This window comes from Cheilinus undulatus, linkage group 15 (assembly GCF_018320785.1).
Source record: "Cheilinus undulatus linkage group 15, ASM1832078v1, whole genome shotgun sequence".
In the NCBI taxonomy this organism is placed as follows: domain Eukaryota; kingdom Metazoa; phylum Chordata; class Actinopteri; order Labriformes; family Labridae; genus Cheilinus; species Cheilinus undulatus.
Window position 1 is genome coordinate 24,722,232 of NC_054879.1, and position 13,981 is coordinate 24,736,212.

Sequence of the window (13,981 nt, forward strand, 5' to 3'; positions counted from 1 at the left end):
TTGCTCTTGCAGGCAGATCTGCGACATGTTGATACATGTGTTTCGTCCAACTGGCTCAATTACTGCATCTTGATCTTTTTCATCAGACAACTCAATATCTGAGTTTCCATCAACAGTTTGCAGTAAAATTCATTCTGCTTCTGAGAATGACTCCCTTTCTTGTCATTTGAAAAAATAGAACAAAATGGAGGAAATAACTACAAATGTCCACTATGGAGGACATTTTTTAAACACTTGAATACTATGCAAAAATACAGTTAAAATAATTCAGACAGTGTTTTAATGTGTTGTTAAGAGACTTATATAAAATATGCCAGCAACATTTCAAGCCAAAATTTGCTTAATAAAAAAGTATTATTCACTTACTTTTCTTCTTCCCATAAAAAGCGCTTGTACTGATGGACAACATTTTCCTTGATGAAAAAGAAAAAGGTACCAAAGCCCCAACCCTTCACATTTGGTATCATTAAAAAGCCCTAAATGTCCTCTGTAGATGTCAAAAGGAGTTAATTCAGTAGTATGCAGTGGGTGGGAGATATTCAGGTTTAGAAATGTCCTCCACAGATGACAAATTTGAACTACTGGTAGTCAGAAGGATATGTGAAAAAGTCAATCCCCCCCTAATCCTAATAACTGGTTGTTTCACCATTGGCAGCAACAACTGCAAGCAAGCTTTAGTGATAACTGCTTGTGAGTCTTTCATATCGCTGTGGAGGAATTTTGTTCCTCGGTCTTTGCAGAATTGTTGTAATTCCCCACATTAGAGGGTTTACCAGCATGAATGGCCTGTTTAAGGTCATGCCGCAGCATCTCAATCAGATTTAAGTCCAGATTTTGAATGGGCCGCTCAAAAACCTTCATTTTGTGTTTTTTAATCCATGCAGAGGTGGACCTGCTGGTGCGTTTGGATCATTGTTCTGCTGCATAACCCAAATGTTCTTGAGCTTGAGGTCACAAACTGATGGCCGGACATTCTCCTTCAGGATTTTCTGGTAGAGAGCAGAATTCATTGTTCCATCAATTATAGCAAGTGGTCCAGGTCCTGGTCCAGACCATCACACTACCACCACCATATTTGACTGTTGGTCTCATGTTCTTTTGATGAAATTCCATGTCATTTTTACTCCAGACTTTCAAGAAAGTTAAACTTTTGTCAGGTCAGTTGACAGAATATTTTCCCAACAGTCTTGGGGATCATCAGGATGTTTTTAGGCAAATGTGAGATGAGCCTTTGTGTTCTTTTTGGTCTTTTTTGGCCTTGGAACTCTCCCATGGATGGCCTTTTTTGCCCGGTCTCTTTCTCATTGATCAATCATGAACACTGACATGAACTGAGCCAAGTGAGGCCTGCAGGTCTTTAGATGTTGTTCTGGGTTCTTTTAGGACCCCGTGAATGAGTCATCACTGTGCTCTGGAGTCATTTTGGTTAACCTACCAATCCTGGGAAGGTTCACCACTGTCCTAAGTTTTCTCCATTTGTGGATTATGGCTTTCACTGTGGTTTGCTGGAGTCCCAGTCTGTGACTTTCTTTCTCATTTCTCGATGTGTTGCTTTTTGAGATCTTTTGGCCTACTTCACTTTGTCAGACAAAATCCAGCTGGTCTGGCTGTACTCAGGCCTGGGTGTCGATAGTGACAACAAATCAGCTTTCCCAAAAAATGTTTAATTACTTTTAAACATACGGCCAGGTGGGTTAGGATAACTTTTCCCTTAATAGATGCAATCATCATTTAAAACTTACATTTTGTATTTACTCAGGTTATGTTTGTCTAATACCAAAATTTGTTTGATGATCTGAATTTTTTAAGTGTAACAAATATGCAAATTAAGGAAATCAGGAAGGATGTAAATACTTCTTCACAGCCTTGTATAAATTGAGTCTGACTGCATCAACATCGTTCACACAGAGGGAAAATTACACCCTGATCCAGTCTGAGCTCTGACCAACAGTAATCTCCTCCCACAGCCAAATGTGTAATTACAGCCAATGGTTCAGTCGTATTGTTCTGCTGTAGTTTAAAGCCGTACAGTTGCTGGTTCTCAGGGTCGGGGAGGGACTCGTCTAGTCTGACATCTCTGAAATTAACGCACAAAGCTCTCTGTCATTTGACGTCTCGACATTTTGAAATAAAGTCAGACAGCGAGGGAACACCAGACAGGCTACATGTGGTCATATTAACTGAAGCTTTTATCAGAATAAACTGTAGACACTGCTTTTGATTTGAAGTTTAGTCCCTCACATAGACCAACTTTGTGGAGACAAGTAGGAGATACCTGTATAATTACTATCAATAGATTTGAATGGCAGACAGTAAGTTTCCTGATGAGTACTGAAGAGTTTAAGTAGGGGAACACAGTATTATCAGCATCGGCAGATAATAGCTTAAAAAGTGAATTCTCTGTATTAGCAGGTATAAAATAATACAAAATCTGTTCAAACCAGCAGAATGTACTAAAAGGTAATGGAGTGTTAACTGAACCAGCTGTCTGATTTTTTGATACACTGAAAAAATGTTTTGTTGATCCTACTTAATTTTATTAATTTTAGCAGTTGCACACAATATGTTTATCTAGATATAGTTTTTTTTATTGACTGAACTTAATGTTTTCTTTAATCAAGTAATCTCAGATGAATAATACAGGTACATTTAACTTAATAATTTTGTGTAGCAGGTGCTAAAATTTTTAAAGAAAAGTTAACTAAACCTAGGTTAAACAGACTCGAATAAATGGAGTTGAATTAACTCAGTTTTATCAATTTTAGCAGTTGCACAAAAGAAATTTGCCTAGATTCCACACGTTTTTTAAGTTGACTCAAATTTTTTTTTTTTTTAAATAATTCCAAATTAGAGGTACATTTGCTCAAATTTAGTACACTGTAAAGCAAGATTACCTTTAAACGTCATATAGTACTCAATGATAATGTTGTTTATGTTATCATTTCACCTAAAGTGGACTAACTTGTGCCGTCATTTGTAGCAATGACTGTAAGTCATCCACTGCACCAGTAGGTGAAGTTTCACCAATGTCAATGTGCCACCATAGATTGTAGAAAGAATTGGACAAACCCTGTGTGACGTTAGTCGTCTGCTTACAATAGGCAGGCTAAATCGGTTCTTGAAGCCCATTCGTGGAGACTTCCATATTGAAATCGAACTTTGGATCAACCTAACGGCCCGCCCACTAAGCGCGACTTCCTGTCAGCCTGCTAGGTAGCATTCTGGTTGACAGAAATGGAGCCTCTGCCTGCCAAGCTATCTGTCAATCAAATGAGATGTGCCAATCACCGTGAAGTGAGGTTTATCCTAAATATAATCCAAACCATTGTGGTACAAAAAAATTTACCCCCCGTACAGTGAGAGCACAATAAGACACTAGCTAATGAGACACGTTTGGTGTTTAGAACCAGGCTGTAAACCAGTTTATTTTGTGTGTCAAAACCGGCTGTTTAACAAGTGTGCAGACAGAACTTCTGGTTTTCCTGCAGCCAGCCTCAAATGGACAGTCGCGGTACATAAATTTTTGCACTTCCGCATTGGCTTCATTTTTTAGGACCAGAGGTTGCTGCTTGTGTGCCACTCAACATTCATTGACATTAGCAGTTATAATGCCCCCTATAGGAGGGACATCTTTAATTGAGACAGCAACTTCACTCATGGTACATTTTTTAAAATTATTTTAGTTAACCTTTATTTAACCAGTAGAAAAACTCTTTGAGATTAAAAATCTCTTTTTCAAGGGCATTCTGGGAAAACTGCAGATTTGTCATAACTCAAATTATTTGAGTAATAACCAAGTGTCGGCCACATCTTATAATAACAACCAATATGTGTTAAAAAAAATACTTTGAACAGAAACTAATTTAACTTTCTGACACAAGCTTAACCACCAATAACAGTAAATTTCTTACTTACTGAAAAACGGGTGGGTTATTGCGGCGCTGAAAATGTCCTTTGAAAATTGTATATCCTAACCAGGAAAGGACAAAATGGCGGTTTTTCTCTGCACATGCTCAGACAGGGCAGTATGTGGTCCTCATTTGAACACAGTTTTTTGATGTTCCTGGTACACAATCAAAATCAACTAGCCTGAACACATTTTTAACATTACTTTTTCATAATTAAAATCACTATAGTTTAACACAACTTTTTACGTTAACACATTTCAAACCAACTTATGTTAACAAAGTTTTATTATGTTACTTTTGCACAATTAAAATCAACTCATTTGAAATGGAGACAGCACATTTTGAAATTAGTCAAAAAATATAAGAAGGATTGAATTACACATTTAAATCAGTGAAACAAACTTAATAATTATACGTTACAAATACTAAGGGTCAAAATCAGTTTCTTCAGTGTAGTTCAGTCCTTTTTATACTACATGCTTTAATGCAGTATCAGTTATTCAATGTTCAATAGCACCAAAAATCCTGAAATTTGGAAGAAAAATGGTCTCCAGTCTGTGCATACTGGTACCTTTATGCACAGGTAGGAGGTCAGTGCCCTTTTTCCACTGCTTAATTCACAGCTCTGCTCTCTCTTTTCTGCAAAGTTGGCTGAAGGAGGAACTGGTTTTTCATTCATTCTTTAAACAAAATAAGGCTTCTGATAAAAAAAATGGCACCCTTTGGGTTTGCTGTGAAGAGGGGCTCACCTGTTTGTGTTACGGACTGGTCAGGGGAGTACTTTGAGGGAGCTGATTGAACCAGAGCAGTGATTAGTCGTATGTCTGAGGTAAGACGACACTTTTTGTTAAATGAATCATTGGACTAAAGTCCTGTTTGGCTGTAAACAGCTCCAGCTGTGCACATACCAACACATAGATGTGTTGGGCTGCTTGCTGCCTCCCTCCCTTTTTTTACCAGGCTATGTAATATCAGATTAAAGACAAAACAGCTTGGCTCTGGCTACAGACAAATATTCATATTAAAAGGAGAAAAGCATGATGTTATAAGGAAGAGGATGTTTTTGCTCTGCCTCTAAACTCTTCGCTTAACAACAGCCAGTGCTTTGATCAGTCCGATGTGTACTCTTCGGGAGCAAAACTAAAAAAAAATCAAACATGGTTTAAAAAAATGTCAGCTGTAATTTCCTATGGTGAATTTATATCACTAGTGTGATTCATTCGTTTTCATTCTTTCATTCGTAATTCAGAGAGATGATAGTGTAGTACTGCAGGATTCCCCACAGGATATAAGCAGGCAGAGGAAATAAAGCCTGGGTATCTTTTTTTAATCCTCCTCAGACAGACGTGTTTCCTCTTGACTTTCTTTTTTTGAATGTACGAGTGTTTTCAGGCGAGCCATTCTGCACCACAACTATTTCAAATATTCAGCAGAGTTCTTCATCAGCTGAGAGAAGAAACAGGGCAATGCTTCTGATTGCAACTGGAGACGTCAGAGGGCAGAGGCCACATTTTCTTTCTGTGCAAGCGTTCACATCCACATAAACACATCCTCTGGGACACAGGCCAATCTTTGACCGCTGGAGCAGGAAGTTTTGGTCTCTTTGGGTCAACAGTGAGGAGTGAAGAGGGCTTTTTATATTCCAGCTATTAATTCAGCCGTTCTGCATGCTACTCATCAGATTACGCTCTGCGTTTAGAAAGAGGTGACCAAGTTCAGGTTGATGAACTCTGCAGAAAATGCTTCCTCCAGAGACGATTGAGAATGTTGGCTTGATATAAAACTGATAAACAGAGGAGTGATGGAGCCAGGAACCAGGGAGAAAATGCTTTTTTTTTTCTTCTTTTTTGCAGAAAGTGAAATCTTAAGAATTATCAGACTTTCAGTAAGAGCAAGCAGTTTATATAAGTTTCAAACATTTTAAACATTTGCTTCTTATACTCCTAATAAAAAATATCTCATTTTATTATTCTATTTGTTTTCCTGGCACATCACACTCTTCTGTCTCACAGCATCCTCTTCAGTCTGTTTTAAATCTGAAAGAAATTTATTAAATTTCTTTTTGAAGATTTGAGGTTTTTCAATAAAATGTGATCTGTTTGGTTGTATTAGTATGAGTCTCTGTCACGACCATGAAGCTTTGGCTTGAAAAAGGAGCTTTATGATGGTATGACTGAATTTAAAAAGGTATGAAAGTCTAAAAGTCTCCATCTCCCGAGGCTTGATGCTCTGCCCAGCTGCTGTGGAATGACTCAGACTGGTTAAGCAGAAATCTGATGAAGACATCAGTGTCCAGTTTGACTTTTATTTTAACCTCACAGAAAAGATGATGGTGTGCATGCTCCATCCCTGCAGAAAGACTGGAAATATTTGGATGTGCGCCCCTGTCTGTGGCTTTCAGACTTTATGTTTGGGAATGTTCTGTATATTTTTAATGCTTTATAGGAGAAGAGCAGCATTGGTCAAACTCCTGCCTGTTTTTCAAGCCGATGAAACAACCATAGCTCTAAAAATAACCCAACAGCTCATTTCCTCTTTATATAATCTCCAAATATTTACCGAAGCCTGTTTAAATGGATGTTGAAATCCTGCTTGTCTCCAGGCAGAAATGTGGGAATGCTGCTCTCTGTGCCGAGCCCGGCGGTTTAGTCAGGAATATGTTGTTGATCCTGTAATTGATTTTTCAAAGAGAGCCACTCTGACAGAAGAAAGAGATGATAATTCATTTTTCATTACTATAACCAGGGACTGATGCTGCTGGAGCTCTGGGTGTTAACCACTAGAAGGAAAAATAATCTCTGATTTAATCGGCTAGAATCATAAAAAGCTCTCTTTAGACTACTCCACACTACATTCACACGAATTTAGCTGCTATTAACATGACATCTAAAGGTTTTAATGTGTGAGTGAATGACGGCAGCAGTTTCATTACCAAATGCAGCTCTGTGATTGATTTAAATGTCTTTAAGCTTGTTGTTTTGTTTGCAGCCCACCACTTCTCTGTCTCTTTGTGTTTCAACACAGAACATTTTTCACTGTCAGTAAATCAGTCCCAGTATCTCCCCTACCATGAATTTAAGAGTGTGGCCCGCCACCCTGACGACCTCCACTGATGACAGGCACAAATTTATGCATTTCATGTATGCATCATTTTATTTAAACAGAATGAGCATCTACCAAGACAACCTTTATTCCTTTGCTGACTTTAATATTTCACTTTAAAACGTGCTGTTCAGTGTGAAAATAGTTTGGTACAGATGTTGCTGACTAGTACATCCAAAACATTAATACTGGTTCTGACCAAAATTGTATTTATTTATTCATTTTTTTTTAATCTCACAAAGGGGACGGAGCTGTCAACCCTCTTCCTTCGTGACAATTTCCATTTTGTTCAGTGGCATTTCTGTGGCCTGCTGATTCCATAGCTGAAGAGTTCTGATCTTCCACTTGCATTAATGTAGGCACAAAGACTGTGAAGCAGGAACTTTGTGGAATGGGTTCCCATGGCTGGGCAGCCTCCCAGTCTCTCAGGGGTGTTTTTTGCCTTTAACTTTACTTGGAAGACAGTGGCAGCTAGTATAAGCAGCCTGGAAGACATTAACCTGTCCCTACCATGTCTTTAGCTGCCTTGAATTTAGCTAGGCTCTATATGATAAGGTACTAAGCATCTTAGAAGGCATCTAGATGCCTACCAAATACATAAGCTTCTCTAAATTTGCTAAGGAGGTTCAACTGGGTTGATTTTGTTTGCTTGTTTTTTTAATCTATGACATTATTCAGATTTGACTCAAGGTAGCTAATATTAACGAACTTATGCCCTAATACAGAGGCTAGCAAACAAGCTAGCATAGTTGTCAGGGGAAGCAGCAAGATTGCTCACTCCATACAATAGTGACTCATGATTGGATGAGGGGTTAAGCTTATGACTTCATCTGATTGGAAGGCAGTTGGAGGGTAGGACATGCCTTCCAGGCAGCAGCTGCCTATCAGGTGAAGTTGAGGGAACAAAACACCATCAAGCCATAACAATCAAGCTAAAAAGTCAAGTTGATTTTTAGCTAGCCTAAAGTCAAGCTAAAAATCATCTACTGTGCGGCCAGCCTTTCTTATAAATAATGTCAGTATTAAATTTAAATGGTCATTTTCTTCAGCACTTCGAGACATCTCATTCATGTTGGTTTGCTCTTTTTTCCTTAAATTTATCATTTGGTCTTTGTAGCAAGTGTTGTATTGCAAAGAGTAAAATGCCACAAAACCCTTTATCTTTTTGTCTTCTCTCTTTCTCCTCCTTTTTTTTTTATCCCATTCACCTGTAACTGCTCTTCAAACTTTGAATTTACCCAGTGATCTGTAATCCTCTCAGCAGAGGAAGCGAATAGCCTGAGGGTCCCCACTGCTTGAGTGATTTGGCATCCTGGTCTCTTTTGATGAGCTAGTTCTGCTGTGTGCACAGTTTGGAAGTATACAGACAATGTTGGGATTTCAACTGTTCTCATTTTACAACCACACATTTCAGGACACACAGGCACGAGTCCAATGGGCAGATTTGTGCATGCACATGGATAAGAATCAGCTTAACTCACAGGCTGTGATCAAAAGGAAAGCTACATTTCTATGAGATTACATTAATGTGCATCATGCAAGGAAAATTATGCAAATTAGCCAAGCTAATAGGCCAACGTCTGCAAATTCTCTGCCTTGTTTTCTGTTCCCGATCAGGATAGAAATACAGGATTTCTTCCAAACTACAGTCACAGATGCATTAAAACAATCATTTAACAGGAAAGAGAAAGCAGCCTTCTGTCTGAGGTCAAAATCTCACTTTAATTTGTTTTTAATGGCTTCGTCTTCAGTCTCATTTTTCTACCTCTTGGCCGAGCAAACGTCTGGAGAGACGTCATGGAAAAGTCCGAAACAAAAAGAAAACCTGAACCTTTTCCATGTCTCCTCCTCTGTTCCAGCTGTGTTTATAATGAGCAGTGTCTAATCTCACTGTCAGAGAATCAAAATGTCCTGTAGATACAGCCAAAAGAAATGGAAGGACTCAGCAGCTCAATAACCGAGAGAATGGCGTGATGGAGGAGCAGAGCGCCATCTCCGAGCATCTGGTTTCAGGATGGAGAGGATGGAGGCTTGTCTGCTAGTGATGGTATTCATCTCTGTCCTCATAACAGAGGCCTGATTAGCAAAAAGACATCTGTATGATGACAAAAAGGCAGTGCCCAGCTAAGATGAGGTGAAATAAGCTCTCTAATGAGGAGAGAAGGACATGGTTCAAGCAGAAGGAGACATTGGGTTTGTGGTTGTCTGGATCCTTCCAACGAGTACTGGCTGAATGGGGTGGAAGTCCTTTCACCTCTGGTGTTGAAAATGAAGCGAAACTGCCGATTCATGCCATTCTCATAAGATGCAATCATTCACTATGCTTGTTTACATGTGAGATGTAGAGCAGGGAAAACAGGCGTATAAACCAGAACTTCAGACGGCCAGAACTTACAGAAGCATCTACTGGTGAGTGGTTGTGCTGCAGTTTGATCATAACATCTAAACAAAATCAATGTTAAACTTATAAAGTTACCAGTAATTTGTTTTACTGGCTAATATTCTGATGAACATCCCTAGTTCTCTCCTCTTCTTCTGCATTAAACAGAATATTTTTGGGCTGTTAATATGAGAAGATGAATAGGGATGCTGTTTTACTACATTTTAAAATGCTTTATAGAGTTATGGGGGCTACAGTGTGTGATATGATGTTCATAAAGAGATATTTTATGTATAAGTGCAGCTTTCTAAGTCACAGGAAACCATATAGGTGAGCCCAAGGCTACTCCTTCCAGATCTTCAGATCTGTGCTCAGACATGTATGATAATGTCTGACACATGCTGATAAAAGGAGGGTGACTTTTAAAGACAGTAGACATGGCAGCAGCATGTCAGGACTTGCCGAACAATAAGCTGATGTAAAGACAGCTAAATCTGTCTTTTCCTTCTCAAACTCTCTCTAAAATCTGCCTCTTCCTGCCCTCTCATGCCCTTTTCTAAGGACATGTTCCCAGCATTGGTACGGTGACTCAGCTGATTGTCACTCATCGTGCAAACCTCCACTGACCGAGCTCTGGGAGTGGTGCTTCAACCACAAAGAGAAAAAGGGATAAATTTATTTTTTTTTCCATTTTAACATGCACTGGTGCAGTTTAATAATTAAGCAGGAAGTCCTCTTAATACAGAAATAGAAAGAATTTACAGAACGCCAAGGAGTCCAGACGGTATGTTGCACAATCCTGACTGCTCTGCAGACGACTTGACTAAATGTTTCCTGTTTCCTTTGATTAGAGAAGTGTTTCTGACCTCTTTAAGGATCAGGTTAAGTCATCAACTCTCTTTGACTCCCCACTGTGTCCGACTCTGACCGGCAACATAATCTGATCATTTTTATCCCCAAAATCTGCAAACAAGGGCGTGTTAGACAGAAGGAGCAGCCACTCCTCGACAGACAGCAGTGATTTCATTTAGTGACCCATTTTCTCCTCAGCCTTCACTCAGCTGTTAGATCATTACTCTATCATTGCTCACTCTGTTTTGATTCAAAATACTGAAAATGATTGAAAAAGTCTGTTTTGATTTTCAGAATATTTATAAAAGGACAAAAAAAAACACAAACTGAACACACCTTAGAGTTATCTTTTCTTTCAGTACATTTAATCCCAATGTCAAAGGAATCAAAGATAGAGTTCAAGTAAGAGATTTCTTTCTCTTTAGTTAAACAGACAGGGATTATGTCTGTGAGCTGATTAATCATATTGTATATGTGCTGCTGGCAAACTGTGAAAATCACACATTAGAGCCCCTAAAGAGTTTAATGGCATTTTCAAACTTCAAATTTCATCCAATCACAAATCCAAAACTCCAACATTTTAGTTTTTAGAGCTGGACCACAGTCAGAACTATCATAAATATCAATCTGTCAGAAACCTGTAGAGAAGAGCAAAAACATCTTTGACACCAAGGAAGGCTTTCACTGTGGTTCCTGTCCTGTTCTAATGAAAACTGCAGCTGTAGCTGCATCACGCTGATTTCTTAGGCTGTCACAACTAAACCAAGCCTGTAGCAACTGCCTCTTTATCCTCAAATCATGCTGACTGGTCAGGTAGGTTTGGACCCAAAAGACTATCAGCTTGAAGATGGTTGGTCCGCCTGTTGGCAGTCAGGAAATCTGGACAATGTATTATCTTTGCAAGGGTGAAGCCTTCTGGTCTTGGTTTGGGGACCTTGCAGCACCGTGGCACACTAAACATCATGCTGATGCAGAATCAATATGAATGTCTTGAGACCTAAAAACAGCAGAGCTTCATGACACTTCTGTAGTGAAAAATCACTGTGAGAACATCTTATGATACACGTCACTGACTTTCATTGGCTGTATTTTCATGGCAGTTAACAGTAAGGGAAATGAATTTAGGAGCTAAAATCAGGGAATGTTCAGCACTTTTCTTGATAATTATCTATAAGGATTTAGTTAATTTCAAAGTATTTGTTGATATATCATCATTGCATGAAAAGAATCAACTTCTTGCTGATGTTTAGTTTAGATTAAACATTGAAGCATCTTCTCACGGCTGTGTGTCAACTTAGAATGAACTGCCTTCTCACAGCTCTGCGTGTCATTCCCATGTGTTAAAGCCTCAGGGCTCCATACTGAAGCCTCATGCTGCTTTTTACAGCAGCTCAGTTCAAGTTGGGATTTCTGTTAGAGCAGTTGGAAGCTCCAGGATCATCACCAGCCGTCCTCTCAGCATCTCAAACTTATAGCAGCTGTTAGACACTGTAATGTTACGTTTATTTCTCCACCGTGAAGTCTTAGATTTGACCTGCCTGCAGCCTGCCTTCTCTCTGTCTTCTCCTCCTTCTTCATCTGAGATAGCAGCTCGGTGAATGCTGCCTTTGTGGAAGGTCCTGGAACAACCAGTGTGAAATAAGCTTGTAGAGTAATGGCTCCATGTTTACAGCTGCTGTCCTCCCTCCATCAAGGATTCTTTTTGTCTTTGAGACAAGCGAGACAAATCAGAGTATCAACATGACCCCATCAGACGCATTTCTCCCCTGGGGATCCTCCTGTTGGATTTATCCTCGGTGAAGATAATGTGTGTGTCAGACAGAGGCAGTATGTTCAGTGCCTGGTGGATGTGGGAAATCTGTCGCTCTGTGAAGCTCCAGCTGCTCCAGCTGTTTTCACAGCAGCAAAGGAGGAAATTCTTCTCTCAGGAGGAGGAAACTGTCAGATTGAATCTTTGAGTATGTCTGTCCACCTCCTGTTAAAGAGCAGAAATGGGTCTCATTTTGGGTCATCATGAACCAGATTTGAAAACTTTAAAACTGTTGATAACTGTTTGGTACCACAGCAAATAGCGTACTGAGTGGTTCTGGATTATTTTGACAATAACTTTATTCCTAATCCTTAGACGATATTTCAGGATTTCAGCAACAAAGCATCAGAGAAGACTTGCCTTCTTTAAACACTGACATAAAACTAACGATTGAGTGACAGTTGCTTATTTCCCCTTTGTTCTCTTCTCTTCCTCAGGTCATGGAGAATGTCACTGTGGGGAGTGTAAATGCCATGCTGGGTTCATCGGAGACAACTGTAACTGCTCCACTGAGACGTCCACGTGTATCTCAGATGATGGGCAGATGTGCAGCGGACGAGGAAACTGCGTATGTGGACGATGTCAATGCACTGAACCCGGAGCTTTTGGAGATACTTGTGAGAAATGTCCCACCTGTCCTGATGCCTGTGGCACTAAAAGGTAGAAACAATCAACAATGTTAATGTGCTGTTTTATGATTGGTTTTGTTTCAGAGGAGGAAGCGGACTGGTTTATTTTCTTAAAAAAAGAAGCTGGAAAATTAAAACAAGGTGCAGTCTGAGGAGTCTGCTTCAGTGATGAGACAGAAAAGAGGTCAAAGCATCAAACACATCAGCTCAAACTAAAAGTCAAACCTTCACATAACTCACTCACTCATGGACTTATCTGAGCTTTGATGAAGAGAGCGTCAGATTGCTCTCATGCCATTGGTGACCTTAAGAAAAAAAAGTGTTTGAAGCTTCATCAGTCAGACTGCAGCTCAGGCTCTTTGAGGTCAGTGGTAAATGTCTGTCAGACGTGTAGTAAAGACAAAAGTGTTCAGAGAGGACAGGATAACTGCTGTCTACTCTAAACAGACCTGAAACATGCACATGGATCCTGTTTGCAGACCTTTTTGGAGAGACCTTTGACTTCTGACCAGACAGGAGTGTAGAGACCTGCTGGCACTGCTCTGTCTGCAGTGCATGCTGCAAACACAAACTGGACAAGATCTAGGAGGATGAAGTAAAACAGAGCAGCTGAAAGAATTCAAATTATAATTGTAAAAAGATTGAAAATAACTTAAGATACTTTAAGATCCCCCATAAGAGGTGGATTTCTGTTTTTTTTTTTTAAATATTTCTCCAGTTTTTCCTCTGGATGGTTTATGTTTAACTTAAAAAATAAGGAGTACTTTTGATGTCAAACACATAACACAAGATGAGATAGAACTTACAGGAAGGACATTTTTAAAGCACCCATGAACACATGTTGGTAAGAATCAGCTAAAACTACTGACATTCAGGTAAAACTACCTACATTCTGATTTATTTTTTATATAGTTATGTGGTGTTAGATTTGTGGTTAAGTCGCACTTTGTTCATGCAGGTTTCTGGTAACTCACATTAGCCTCTCCACTCTATCATCTGAACATTATATACCGTTGAAGTGAATGCGAAATGGTTTAAAGAGCGGAAAAATGTGAATTGACTTTGTGGTCGGGGTTGCGGGGAAAAATGCTGACTGATCTGACAAAGCTGAGCCATACTGAAGTAGTGTAATATCTTGGGAATACTCTAAAGGAGGAATGAAGTCTCTAAGTTGGTATAGGAATGAGTATTAAGGACTTTAATGAGGGTAAAATGTGTTAGAAAGAACATTCTATCCATTCAATCTAGTTTTCCCAACTTTTTTGGAAATGGCAGAATATCTCTGAAAGTTGGAATGATA

The 13,981-nt window shown here is 39.3% G+C and overlaps 1 protein-coding gene across 1 annotated transcript in view; it reads left to right on the top strand.

The window, feature by feature from the left end:
* The window catches only part of itgb5 (integrin, beta 5), an 84,544-nt gene that overhangs the window by 55,734 nt on the left and 14,829 nt on the right, over positions 1-13,981 (top strand). The window contains exon 12 of the mRNA XM_041806225.1: positions 12,490-12,712. Coding sequence (XP_041662159.1) covers positions 12,490-12,712 — 223 coding nt within the window. The remainder of the gene's footprint in view (positions 1-12,489; positions 12,713-13,981) is intronic.